This window comes from Stegastes partitus, unplaced genomic scaffold (assembly GCF_000690725.1).
Source record: "Stegastes partitus isolate 25-593 unplaced genomic scaffold, Stegastes_partitus-1.0.2 Scaffold887, whole genome shotgun sequence".
In the NCBI taxonomy this organism is placed as follows: domain Eukaryota; kingdom Metazoa; phylum Chordata; class Actinopteri; family Pomacentridae; genus Stegastes; species Stegastes partitus.
Window position 1 is genome coordinate 110,209 of NW_007578618.1, and position 14,298 is coordinate 124,506.

The 14,298-nt window shown below is 40.5% G+C and overlaps 1 protein-coding gene across 1 annotated transcript in view; it reads left to right on the forward strand.

Moving 5' to 3' along the window:
- Nucleotides 1–3,226: 3,226 nt before the first annotated feature.
- The window catches only part of LOC103365874 (programmed cell death protein 10), a 13,437-nt gene continuing 2,365 nt past the window's right edge, over nucleotides 3,227–14,298 (forward strand). Inside the window, exons 1-7 of the mRNA XM_008293429.1 lie at nucleotides 3,227–3,331; nucleotides 5,425–5,645; nucleotides 6,312–6,365; nucleotides 9,892–10,009; nucleotides 10,167–10,293; nucleotides 11,880–11,958; nucleotides 12,058–12,140. Of these exons, the coding sequence (XP_008291651.1) occupies nucleotides 5,556–5,645; nucleotides 6,312–6,365; nucleotides 9,892–10,009; nucleotides 10,167–10,293; nucleotides 11,880–11,958; nucleotides 12,058–12,140 (551 nt within the window). The 5' untranslated portion in view covers nucleotides 3,227–3,331; nucleotides 5,425–5,555. The remainder of the gene's footprint in view (nucleotides 3,332–5,424; nucleotides 5,646–6,311; nucleotides 6,366–9,891; nucleotides 10,010–10,166; nucleotides 10,294–11,879; nucleotides 11,959–12,057; nucleotides 12,141–14,298) is intronic.

Consider the following 14,298-nt stretch of genomic DNA (forward strand, 5'->3'; position numbering starts at 1 on the left):
ATCTTGCATTTACTAGCAACAGTTGATCCCTGTTATGCCCCCTAGTGGATGTTTCTCTCAATTTTAGACTAGTGGAGACAAAACTGTGGATTAAACATCAAATGATTGCACACTGTCTCACCGCTCAGTCACTGCTTTATATCTTAAGTTGACATTTAGAGTATTTCCTCTTATGCACCATCAAAAACAAGCGCTTTAGAAAGACTACAAAGTAGAAACCCAGTGAAGCAAAAGTAAACAGTAACAGGAACCTTCCAGTGATCACTGAGACAAAACTGAGTACGCCTGTGATTTCTAATTAGCCTAACTGCATGAACATGGTTATAAAAGCAACTGTACACACCAGAATTTTCTTACTTACATAATGTGTTTATATTTATGTCTGCATCATGGCTCCACATGGAAAATGATTACCAGAGGAACTGAAAAATCTGATTTAGAGGCTTCACAAAGGTAGAAAAGGATGCAAGATGATCAGTGACTAACTAAAAATCAGTGTAACAGGAAGGTATAGGATGAGCCACCGTACCGCTACTCTGTGCCACAGTCTCCATCCTCCAAAAATGACGCAACAGACAATGAGCTGTTTGCACAATGTAGCTCTAAAACACAGAGTACTTCAGATTTAACAGAGGTTATCAGTGGAAATCAGAGTTTTTCTGACAGCGCAGATAATATGAAACACATTGTTTAACTGCAACCTCTATGGATGACGACGAAGAAAAGCACTCTTGCTTGCTCTTTGGCACAAAACTGCAAAATTAAACTTTGCTGACGAACATGAAAATAAGCCTGATGAATACTGGGAGCATATTCTTTGGTCAGATGAGACCAAGATAATTTCATGTATGATGTGAACCTCATCAGGACTACCACAGTGAATGCATGGTCCTGATAGTGAGGTCTGGCGGTAGTAGTGTGATAATATAGGGCTGCATGAGTAAATAAAAGTGTTGGGGAGATGACATTTGTAGATGAATACCAAAATACTGACAGACAAGATGACTCCCAGTCTGCAGAAGATTGGCAGAAGAGGAAAGTTTCAGAGTGATAAAGATGACACTGCTAAAAATAGAGTTTGTAAAAATGTAAATGTGAAAAGTATAACCTGACCAAGTTTGTCATCTGACCTGAATCCAACAGAACATCTTTGGGGTATTTTAAAGAACAAGTCCGAGCAACACATCCCCTCCAGCAATTAGCAGCTGAAAAAGAAAATGTGTCTGAAGAATAGCAGAACACCTCTCCAGAAATTTATGCTACACCGGCTTCCTCCATGCAGAGCAGAACGGAGTCATCAAAAAAAATAAAAAGTGAAAATACGAGGCAATTAAAAAATAATAGATTCGAATCTCAGTAATGAAATTGTGCCGACTTTTACTGCAGTGAGTTCCGACTGTGGGGCCTGTGTTTTTTTTTTTAATAAAGTCATTTTTAACAGTTACATTTTTCTTTTTAGTTTTATCTTTAAAGGCCATTTTCTCAAAATGAGTTTTGTCTCCTTCTCTGAGCCTGAAATCTCCACTTCAGTAGCATTTACGCACGCCAAACTTTCCAATTTTATTCTCATCTAAATTCTGAAAGTTTTTCAGATATATAATTATATACCAGCAACAGCCTGATTTATAGAACATTTCATCCCTAAAAACATGGCAAAAATGTATTTAAATTTATCTAATGTGCAGATTTCTAGTCTGGAAATGATTGTAAATTAGAGCATTTTTAAATATATTCCCTCAGTCGCATATTTGAACATAACTTTTTACTTTAAACTGTAAACTGAGAGTAAGAAGTGGACCAACAAGAGCTTTGAATAAACATTTCATCAACAAAGACACCACCTACAGCACACCTGTAATCACTAATTGTCCTGTCCTTGAGTCAACAAAAGGTTTAGGAAGGTGTTTCACAAACAGAGATGATGACAATCTTTCAGGAAAAAAGAATTCTGAATATAACTTATTGATATATCACACTAGTCCCCTCATATTCTGTAAGCTGTTTGGCAGAAGGACTTTTTGGTGTAACCATATGCTCCCTGCCTTTTCCCCTAATGAAAAACAGAGAGGATTCCATCTCCTGTGATGGATCTGTTGACCATGTTGCTGCTTGTACTCCGTGAGGGCTTCATCCAGCCGGAGCCAGCACTCCTCTGACCCATCATAGTGACACAATCCAGACAGCTCCACAGGCAGCCTGTAAGATGACCTCTGCATTCCTTCAAAATAAGATAACCGATCAGACCCTTGACCCTTTGATATGCTTAGAATGTAAGGAGAAGATATGGACATATAGTCATTAGTTGCAAAGGAGGTGCGCATCTTGATTGGACTAAAAATAACGTTTTCTCCCTGCGGCAATATTTTGTCACTGAGTTTTCTTAGCTATTTCTGTGCATTACCTCAGTACCTAAGCCAGAAATTTGAATGGAGTAAACATTTGTAAAGTGTTTACTGAGATCCCCACACTGGAACAAAATGGCAGTTTGATTTGTTAATTTTAAGGAATATTGCAATACTCTGGTATTGTTTTATTTTTTATCCATACATATGAAGACTATCTAAATTGTTTTTATTTATTTATTTATTTATTTTGGGGTTTATGTATTCATTATGGCCTAATTCAGAGAACATTTTATTCCTAAAAACATGGCCAAGATATTTTTTTATGGCTCTTGACAGTATTTTCTGATTTATGGAGTGATGAAAAGAAATATTCCAAATTCCCTCTGTAAAAATTATTGATGGTAGTTTGTCAGCATGATGGCTTTATCCAGTGATGAATGAATGAATGAATGAATGAATGAATGAATGAATGAATGAATTAATGTCCTTTATTGTCATTATACAGACTGGAGAGCTTCTCCTATTTTCAGTGCAAGTAAAAAACAAAATAAAGTGCAAAACTGCTCAAAACAAGATAAAGTGCAAAATTGCTCAGTTACATATAAAGATAAAAAAGGATAAATATATAAAAAGAAACAAAAGATTTAAGAACTCTTGCAGTGATCAGATTTCTTATCTTTATCCTATGAACAGATTTTTAAACATTGCATAAAGCCTACTTATATCAGTCAAATAAAACTGTGGTGTGTTATTTGTAAAAACTTCCACAAACGAACCCAAAAATGCTTCAACAGAAATCCATTGTGACGTCTCTGTCGCTCCATCCAGCCGCTCTCTGATTGGCTGCTGTGTGTTTACGTAGCAACGGTCCGGAAGATGTCGCTCGGGCCAGTCCTAAAAAACTTCCGCCTTAAGTTGTAAAGAAAACACAGCAGCTAAAAGGCGATCGACGGCGTAACCAGTCCGTTTAAGAAGTCAGACCAAAGGTAGATACCAGTACACACTTGACACTCGTACGCTAACTCACACACCTGTCCTAAAGCGGTCCGTTGACGTGTTTTAGCTCAACGGCAAATACAAATCCACAATTTAGTGGAGCTAGCGCGTAAGCTACGCTGTTCACTGCTAGCAGTTCGCTACCATCGATTCGCTCGGCCACAGGCCTCAAGTGGATATCTTTACGTCTAAACCGCGATAAATATGCCTCTTTACCCAGCCACTTATTGTTCTGATAGTGAATTTTGATAGACCGTTACCTTAAATACAACAGCAAACCTCATTTAACGCTACATCAGCTACTTAGTTAGCCTTGTCCAGTTAGCCGAGTAGCACTTACCTGGGGCTGTCTGCATCCAGTTAGCTAGTTAACCAGTCAGTTTAGCCTGCCAGTTAGCCAGCCACCGTGTGAGCAACTCTGCTTGAAAAATAGTAGCACTAATGGACGTTACGATTATTTTAAAAATATATTTAAAGTCTTGAGCAGGTCATGAATTGTACACGTACTTCAAAAGGCTAGCCAAACCCCTCAAATGCCCACAGTTTAGTAAGCTAATAACTGAGCTACACAACCAAACATTTCTTAGCCAGGCTGTTTTTGTCCTTTTTTAAACATACTGATATCAGTGTATCAAAACAGTCCCTAATAAGAGGGTGTTGTCTTGCCTGCAACAAGTCCATCTTGTTTTCATGATGTCGAAATTGTCCTGCATTTAAGTGTGGTCATTTAAACCTTGCTGTCATCAGCCAGGTAGGAGATAACTGTGCCACTCCCCTCTTTCATGTTGAACAAACCAACAAGTTATCTCCTCCTGTTGACTAACCGGCATACCTGAGTTACACAGCCTAGGTGGATATGTCATTATCTGTATGTCAGGTAAGAATGAACAAGAAGGTACAGTTCTAAAATGCCAAATGCATGCTTGAGGTGATATAATAGTGGACAACAACAAATACCAATCTAGATAGTGCTACAGATTGTTGTAGGACTGAGACATATAGCTGACGTAGCTCATTTTTAAATGACCTATTTTTAAAGGAGTATGAATTCAACCACTGTAGCCTATTTGTTAACATACACAGGGGATCATTTTAATGTTAGCACAGTATGTAAAACACACACAAATAAAAGTCAACAAGGATAAGGATTAATCTCACCTTAATACACAGTCAATAAGGAAAGCAAGTAAAACCTGGAAAGACAACCAGAGCAAAACCACCATACCGTGCCATGGTTAAAGTTTCTATTGGGCTGGGTGTTACTAGACACGGCTTTCTGCACGCACCCTGAAGTCAAGTCCTGCAGTCCTCAGAGCAGGCCACTGGGAAAGTGTTGCTTCGATGGAGGTGGTGATGGACACAATATCATGGGTGTTTTCAGTTTGCATAACCCGTATAGGCTTGCAGAGACAACAACCACCACCACCACATGTTTGCCAGTTCAGACGGGGTAATGAGACTCCCAGGTGACTCTGGATACCTCAGGAGACCTGCAGGGAAACTATTGGAGGAGCGATGGAGGGCGAACAGTCTCCATTATAAAGCTGTTTATGAGCCGGGGAGGTAGAACACTTGGGGTTTGATCATGCAGCTTTGTGTTTTCGTTATTTGCTGTCATGCATGTTTGCATCTCATGTGTTAATGCGAAACTATCAAACCTTTTAGAGCAATTTTCTATTGCTATTGATAAAGTCCAATGCCTACAATCGGAGTGTTTACTAATGCCAGGTACCCATCGGGTACCAGTGCCCTCCACAATGTAAAATCTGTACAGTTCATTGCATAGAACACCCCAAAGCCATGTTCATGTAAAGTAACAAGAGACCAGGAATTAATGTGCCACTACTCAGCAGCCACCTGTGACTCAGTGAATGTGACTGAAAGTGGAAACATTGACTTTTATAATGTAGCTGATAAATAAATTGTTTTTTATTGTAATTCAGTCTCATCATAGCCAATACATGGTCCTCTAAGGTGGATCAGTTCAGTGAATTCCTACCAACCAAATGTATGATATGTATAGATCTCTGTCTACAAATAACATAGCTGAAACTTTTCTTTCATTTTTTTTTTCCCCCTCTAGGCTCTTGTCACTCTGGAGCTTGAGCGGGTTCCAGAGTGTGTGTGAGTGTGAGTGGGTGAGTGCATGTGTGAGTGTGTGTGAGCTGCAGTTTTCTCCTCACTGTTCCAACAAGAGCTGCTCCTCCCTGGAGGATGACAATGGAGGAGATGAAGAATGAAGCGGAGACAAACTCCATGGTATCCATGACGCTGTACGCCGTGATGTACCCAGTTTTCAATGAGGTAAAACATCAAATGTCGACGAAAGAAGGTTCTGTGTTACCTCTCGCAAAGAAAACAAAAGTTGCAGAGGGCAATTCATGGCAACCATGAGGGAGATGTGAAGTTAGTTTGTCTGTAATGTAGTCAGGTAACACAGGTGAATTGTTCAGTTACCTGATGATGTTAAGTCACAGGAGGGAAAAATACTATAAAGCTGATTCCCACTACAATATTATGTAACCTAATGTATTTGACAGATTACCCATGTGGAAGTTGAATTTAAAGGAATAGAGTTAATATAGCAGGAGCGAAATGTTATACAATATCATTTACATTTGTGTTAGACTGATAAAAATGGATTTTTGTGAGAAAAATACATAAGAAAAGTGCAACTTGACTAAATTCTACTATATTGTATAAGTTATTTCCTCAAAGGACGATGATAGGATTGCTGAACCGGAGGATCAGAAATTCATATCCAATGTTTGTGTTATTTTCCAAGTAAAATGAAAAAGCTGACGCTAGCTGAACCTGTGCCTGCCTTTTTGACATAATCATATCTAACTTGGCACACAGCTGCATTTTATACCCCTAAAACTTCTCATCGGATGCTTGTAGACACAATAAGGATCCCAGCATGTCCAGATTTTTGCGGTGACGTGTGCTCTTTCTTTTTTCTTCCCTTAGCTGGAGAGGATCAACCTGTCAGCAGCTCAGACACTAAGAGCAGCCTTCATAAAGGTAAAATAACAGTTTCATCAATGCATTTTATTGACCCTCACAACCTGATGTAATTTTTGAATTAAACTGAAGCGTCAATCTAATTCCCAGAAACACTGCAACTGCATTTACATTTTATCTGACGCTCTCACCAGTATCCCTTCTTTGAGGACACTCCTGCAGAGATCATGTGCTCATTTTGGTTGCGACTGTGGTTGAAATTGATAGTAGCTTCCAGATTTAGGATGACTTGATGACAAAAATGGGTCCAGATGTTGCCTGATGCGAATTTGACTTCATGGAAATAAATCAAAACAACACCGCATAGTGTCGTAGAAATAGAAATGAAATGATTGCATGACACAGTAGCTGCTTGCTGCCTCTGTAAAGTCATTAGGGTTTGCTGTTTAAAAAGGGATAACAAACACTGACAGTTAGACTATCTTTTAAAAAAAATGTCCTCAAAATAGTCAGATTTATTGAAGAGTTGACAAAGGCACATGAATGTCACAACCCGAACCGCTGATTTGAAATGGCAGACTGCCACAGCTTCATCCCCACTTCCTAGTTCAGCTTTTTGATTTTTTGTGCTTGCAGTTGTTTGCACATTTTCTGGGAGGCATTGGCAACAGTATGGAGGCACTCAGTGGCTGTTTTACCTCCAGAAAAAGCAGTGTAGCTGATAATGGGACTGCTTATGTTTGGTGCTGCGTTAGACCTATTTTTACTTTAGTTTGTGATGCTAATTTGTAGCGCTCACTCCAGTGAGTACAGCGCTGTTATAACAGATTAAAGCGATGGCCAGAGCTGAAAAAATACATCTCAAGTTGCAAAAAAACCCTTCATAAATCCCCTGTAGTGGTTTTGTAGTTCCTCCAGTGGTTTTGTTATCTCTTGTCGTCTTTTTACTTCAAGCACTCTTTTTTTTTTTGTTATTGCACATTTTGTTGCACTGTTCCCCTTTTTTCAATTGCAATTGATTCAAGTGCAAAAGACAAAAGGAAGAAAAATGCACATTGATATCATTAATCAGCTTTCAGCAGAGATATCTTGTTGCTAGCAGCAGACTTCCTTCCTCATTTGTGCCCTCTGTGGCATTTTGCTGCAAAACGTGTGAACATCCTCCTTTTTCTAAAGAAGCAAATGGGACTGATGTGAAGCACACCCTCTTAAGGGGAGTGACAGTAAAACGCAGCATGAGATGGACGGGCGGTGTCAGCAGTAATGCAGGCATTGTTTCAGGCTGAAGGTGAAGATTTTGAATGACCAGTCAACCCACGTTCCAAACCTTATTTATGGTTATAGGCTCGGAATAGTGACTGAAAGAATGAGATCTGGGATACAAGTGGCCAGAATGAGTTTCCTCTGTAGGGTCGCTGGGCTCAGCCTGAGAGATAAGGTGGGAAGCTCAGGGTAGAGTTGCTGCACCTTGACGCTGAAGGAGCCAGTTGAGGTGCTTTGATCATCTTTAGGTTGTCTCCTGGGTGCCTGATTTTTTTTTGCCAATCGAGAGGAGACACTGGGTTTGGACCCACAGCTCGCTGGAGGGATTATATATCTCATCTGGCCTGGAACACCTCGGGGTGCCCCAGGAGGAACTGGAAAATGTTCCTGGGGAGACGGACATCTGGGATGCCCTGCTTAGCTTGTTGCTACAACAAGCTATTTATAGATAAGTGAAAGAAATTAATTAATCCTTTTTTTGTCATTGAATTTTTAAAAAAAAATTGATTTTGCATTTGCATTTTTTTTTGCATTTTTGTATTTTTTTAAAAACAGAAAACACAGCCACTGACACAAACATAACAAAACATAGTTGCTGGTACATCGCCCCATCATCCACCCGCCCAGAGTCCTTGCACTGCCTTCATATGATGTACATGACAAAAATAAATAAAATACACTTGCATAAGCCGGTTCGCGTCCCGGTGGGGGCACCGGAATCTTTCTGCGTGGAGTCTCCATGTTCTCCCCGTGCAGCGTGGGTTCTCTCCAGGTTCTCCGGCTTCCTCCCACACAGTCCAAAAACATGTTGAGGTTAATTGGTGATTCTAAATTGTCTGTAGGCGTGAATGTGAGTGTGCTTGGTTGTCTGTCTCTAAGTGTAGCCCTGTGATAGACTGGTTACCTGTCCAGGTGAACCTGCCTTCACCCTAAGTTGGCTGGGATAGGCTCCAGTGCCCGGGACCCTCGTGAGGATTAAGCGGTGTATAGATAATGGATGGACACTTGCATAAACGTACAAGTCCTTCCATAGGAAGTTAGAAACCCACTCTGTTAGAATGTCGAGACGCTCCAGTCAAAGGAGTTCTCATCAATTCTGATCTCTCTGTGAGTGCAAAAGTGGCCCCAAGAGATGGTCCCATCATCCCTGTTACCTTTAAGGCTGCTGAGCATGGATTCATAAGATGCTGTCTCAGTCTCTGCGCTTTCTCAAACTGGGGCAGTTAACAGTTTTGCATTGTCTCTGGATAATTCTGTGATAAATCCAACCATTATGACAGAAAAATCACCCTTTGGGAAACCTGCTATTTGAGATTTATCCCCTAAAAGACAGGTCAGGGGTCAGAGGGATTGCTGATCCATACCAGCTACTTAACACTTGTCCAACTTTCATCCAAAATGGTGCCACTAGAGCACATTCCCATATACAGTGTAGGAAAGTTCCTATCTCTGTTTGACATTTCCAGCAGAAGTTATCCGTCATTAGTTTCATTCTGTGAAGTCTCGTTGGGAGTGTGATGATATTTATGTATGATCTTATATTGTATTGTATATTGTACATATTTTCCAGAATGCTCAACCATTTTTCCTGTGTGAAAAAGAAATGAATTAATCCGTAATATTATGTTTCCTCTAAAATTTCATTTGGTGTTTGGTTATGTATTAGGTGTATATGAAGTTCATCAAACCGCCTCAGTTTTCATGATTTATATTCAAATGAATGAACTCAGCAGGCATTAAATGAACTACAGAGTTGCCGTTATTCAAACTAGTGTGGTGATTTTAGAAGCGATATCCGCCTATAGTCACAAGATGAGACTCTGTTAATGTCTGTACACTGCTCTGATTGCACTGGAATAATAAAAGCACAGTGGCCATAGATTGCCTCTATACCGCTACAGACGAGCGGTTGTGTTCACAGTGTGCGCCGATGAAATATTAATGAAGGAGAAGCAGCTTTGTCGTTACACAAACCAAAGGGAGATGTGATCACCTTACAGCTGTTTTACTATGACATTTGTGGGTCTTTTGTTCACTTGTCTCTCTGATTAGTCTCTCTGCTGCCCCCGCTGCTTCCTGGCTGGTGTAATTCAAGGTTGAATTATTCAGGAGGAGAGCTTTTGTGCATCCATCTGAACTGCTCACAGCGGACACCTGACATTCAATAAAGTTCCGGCTTTGTTCTCTGCAGCTCCAGCTAAGCCTCCTCTCGCATTTATTGGAGAAGACAAACTGAGCTTTAGTTGTTTTTTTTTTCCTCCTCGTATATGTGTTGCTTGCTCGTCCTCCTCACCCGGCATGTGCGATTCTTCTCTTTTGGCAGGCGGAGAGGGAGAACCCTGGCCTGACTCAGGACATTATTATGAAGATCTTGGAGAAAAAGAACGTCCAAATCAACTTCACCGAATCCCTACTGCGCATGGCAGCTGATGATGTGGAAGGTGAGAGAAAGACGTACAAAGACGTTGCGGCCTTTTGTGACGGCCTCGCAGATTGATGATGCTGTGTTGTGACCTCACCAGCCCGCATGCGCTGGCTGTGTCGAGCGTCTAAATGATCGAGGCCCTGGAAATGTTCCAAACACCTTTTTTCCCGCAGAGTTCATGATTGACCGACCTGAGCAGGAGTTCCAGGACCTAAATGAGAAGGCCAGAGCCCTGAAACACATCCTCAGCAAAATCCCCGATGAGATCAATGACAGAGTACGCTTCCTACAAACTATCAAGTGAGTGCGAGCAACAAACACACACACACACACACACACACACACACACACACACACACTCTAAGCTGTTTTAAAACACAAGCGCACACGGTGGTTAGAAATAAATATAGCAGTTAACACATTACCAACAAATCTGTCCCACAGGGCGCAGTGTTCAGGTTCTAGTCTCTCCTTTATTGTACAGCAGGGGCATCAATTCAGAGCTAAAATACAATCTGGGAGTTAATCTCTTGCCTGGTAATGTTTCGTTTCATCTTCACGGTCTTTATCCTGCATTTGAGCAGATGTTTGACCAGCATACGGCACAAAATAATTTTAAGCACTGGAATTAACTGTCTCTGTAGAAACCGTCTTGACAGATCAGAATTTGTTAGTACAGTGCCGCAAACATGAAGCATATGAAGAACAGAACACCGTCCCTACTGTGGAACATGGAGGAGGTTCTGTTATGTTCTGGGGCTGCTTTGCTGCATCTGGCACAGGGTGTGTGAATCTGTGCAGGGTCCAATGAAACCTCAAGACTATCAAGGTGTTCTAGAGAGAAATGTGCTGCCCAGCGTCAGAAAGCTTGGTCTCAGTCGCAGGTCATGGGTCTGGCAACAGGATAATGACCCAAAACACACACACAGCTAGAAACACCCAAGAATGGCTCAGAGGAAAACACTGGACTGTTCTGAAGTGGCTTCTATGAGTCCTGATCTAAGTCCTATTGAACATCTGTGGATGGAGCTGAAACATGGCGTCTGGAGAAGGCAGCCTTCAAACCTGAGACAGCTGGAGCAGTCTGCTCATGAGGAGTGGACCAGAACACCTGCTGAGAGGAGCACAAGTCTCACTGACAGTTACAGAAATCATTTGATTGCAGTCATCGCCTCAAAAGGTTGTGCAACAAAATATTAAGTTAAGGGTACCATCATTTTTGTCCAGGTCTGTTTCATGAGTTTATTTTTTAAAATAATTCTGTTGAACCACGGTTCAAAAGCAATGTCTGATTTTCATTGGTTAATTTTCATAGAATTTTTATTTATTATTACTTTTAGCAGATTCAAGTTATTTCTGTGACCGTTGTGGGTTTTTCTTTCATTAACTGAGGGGTACCAACAATTTTGTCCACATGTGTATATTATTGTTTTTAAGGGGCATAATAGCACTCATTTTTTAGTCCATCTTCCCAGAGAGGCAATCTTTGTTTCGCACTGGTCTTTACACATTTAAGGCGACCTGATCGGTTGGTAATCAATGAAAGTTAGAAAGAGCAATAAAGCTGGCCCAACTGGATGTGAACGTAGGGGTTGTCGGTTTTGGAAAGGTACAGTAATGGGCAACACAGACAACAATCTAATGTTGGGAAGGTATGGGGGTAGGAAGGTCATACAAAGCATGAATCCCGCTTTATATTGTAGAGTTCTGCAATTTCATTTAGCAGCCGCTTTTATCCAAAGCAACGTACACAAGCAGGGATCTAGTCAGCAGAAAACGACCTGGATAAGTGCCACAAAATAATAAAACAAAAAGCCAACATATTGACTCTTTACACCTGACTTGTGATTTCCTGTGTTTTTTCTCCCCCTGTTTTTCATTTACAGAGACATAGCCAGCGCCATAAAAGAGCTCCTGGACACAGTCAATAATGTCATTAAAAAATATCAGTACCAGAATCGCAGAGTGAGTAATGGATACGGACGCACATTTGTAATCGTTTCGCATTTTATCATTGTTTCTAATTACTGTCTTTTTTTTTTTGCTTTTGTTTTGCGTGCCAAGGCCCTGGAGCACCAGAAAAAGGAGTTTGTGAAATACTCCAAAAGTTTCAGTGACACCCTCAAAACATACTTCAAAGACGGAAAGTAAGTCGAACCATAAACCCACATATTGTGCCTCGGCTCAGCGCTGCACCGTTTGTTATAGAAAAGTTATGGCTGAGAGAGAGATCTGTGTGAAAGTGAGATGGAAAGAATGACGGGTGGGGGCTGCCTTTTTTTTGTTTTGTTTAAAAACTCACTTTAACTCCGCTATGTGTAGGTGATGCCGGGTTAGTGCTGAAATTATTTACCAAGTAGCTGATTTTCTTGATAACTTTGGTGTGAATTTAAAGGAGTATTTCACAGATGATTAGACTCAAGGAAGTCTCAAAATAGTCTCACGTCCTGTACGTGTGTTTCCAGACATCAGATTAAAGCAGATAAGACATAATGTGTTAATTAGTGAGCTTCAGAGGCGCTCACAGGCAGGTTTTGTTACCTTCAGATAGAACTGGTTCTGCTGCTTCCCCAGTGTTTAGTGTTTAAGCTAAATCAGCCATTGACTGTGACTTCATATTAACAAACAGACTTGAAAGTGGTTTTAGTCTTGATATCGCTCATCAAGAAAGAGAACGAGCATATTCCCAGGACTATTTATTTAAGTAAATACCAGAAAAATGCTTTTTTATAAATTCTCAAATTCAAACAACTGATTTCTTTTCACCGTTTCATTGTAAAAGGAATAATTCAGGGTTTAGTTTACTGCTTTTCATACGAATTGAGGACATCAAAGCAGTGCTTTCTGATTCTGGTAATTTTATGTTTTACTTTAAATTATTATCAGTTGATTAATTAACCCTGTAAAGCCAATTATATCATATTTGATACATGAGTTTTTGAGACCTCTGTATCCATCCATCCATTTCTATACGCCGCTTAATCCTCAGTAGGGTCACAGGGGGGCTGGAGTCTATCCCAGCTGACTTAGGGTGAAGGCAGGGGACACCCTGGACAGGTCACCAGTCTATCACAGGGCTACACTTAGAGACAGACAACCAAGCACACTCACACATTCACACCTACAGACAATTTAGAATCACCAATTAACCTCAGCATGTTTTTGGACTGTGGGAGGAAGCCGGAGAACCCGGAGAGAACCCACGCTGCACGGGGAGAACATGCAAACTCCATGCAGAAAGATCCCAGGTGTTCTCACCGGGAGTTGAACCGGCGACTTTCTTGCTGCGAGGCAACAGTGCTACCCACTGAGCCACCTTGCAGCCCGACCTCTGTATCATCAGTGTGATATTTTTTTTCCCATGAAAAACCTGATGTATACAACCAGACGCATGCAGTGCAAAGATAATCCACCATAGAGCGTTATAGTTCATGCATGGATGGAGCAAAAATTATACAAATTAAATCTCATATATGCAAATTGATTTACTTTTTTTTTTTTTATTTGTCAGAAGGTTCAATAAATACTCCAGTTTCAAAAAAAGATTTCTGGCAATTATTTCATGGTTCAGGCTTTTCGGGGTTAAACATAATTAATGTATGGATTTCATATATGACCCCTAACAAAGATCAGCCAGCAAATTATACATTATCTTGTACAGATCGAGTTCCACCGTGTGATAAGTAGAGCAGAACAAACTGCTTCTGGGCATTTTCTGCTCCTGTCACATTTTTACTCACTGTGTGCTCATTTTTCATTGCAACACAAAAGTCCTGCAGCTCTGTAGAAACGACACGACGAGACGCAGAGAGAACGTAAACATGTCTTTTGTGCAGTGGGACAAATTTCTAATGCTGTCAGTCATAAATAAAGTAAAAAGTTACATTTCTTTGATTACTTATTTTATAAGAAATGTAAAAATGTGGAATTAGCATGTACAGCAAAGCAAAGTGCTCACAGGTGTTACCAAAACTGGAAAACATGGTGGCTCTATAGATAATCTACTGCTTCCATTTTAAGAGTGCATCCACGATAGGACCAGGTGGGGGTGGCACAAGCCATCTCACCGATTTCAATGAAACTTTGCCAGTTTAAAGGGGTCCACCCAAAACTACTTCAGTCTAAGTTTAAGGAAATTTGGTCAAACTGGGAGTACCCTGTGGTGGGCAAAGTATTTGTTTTTATTTAAGCAATTAAATATAATTGGTTGTATTTCATTAAAGTGTATGGTGTGTAAGCATTTTGTGGCATTTTCTGTCTGTTGCTGCCATAATTACAGAATCAACGCGTTATAATGAAAACAAA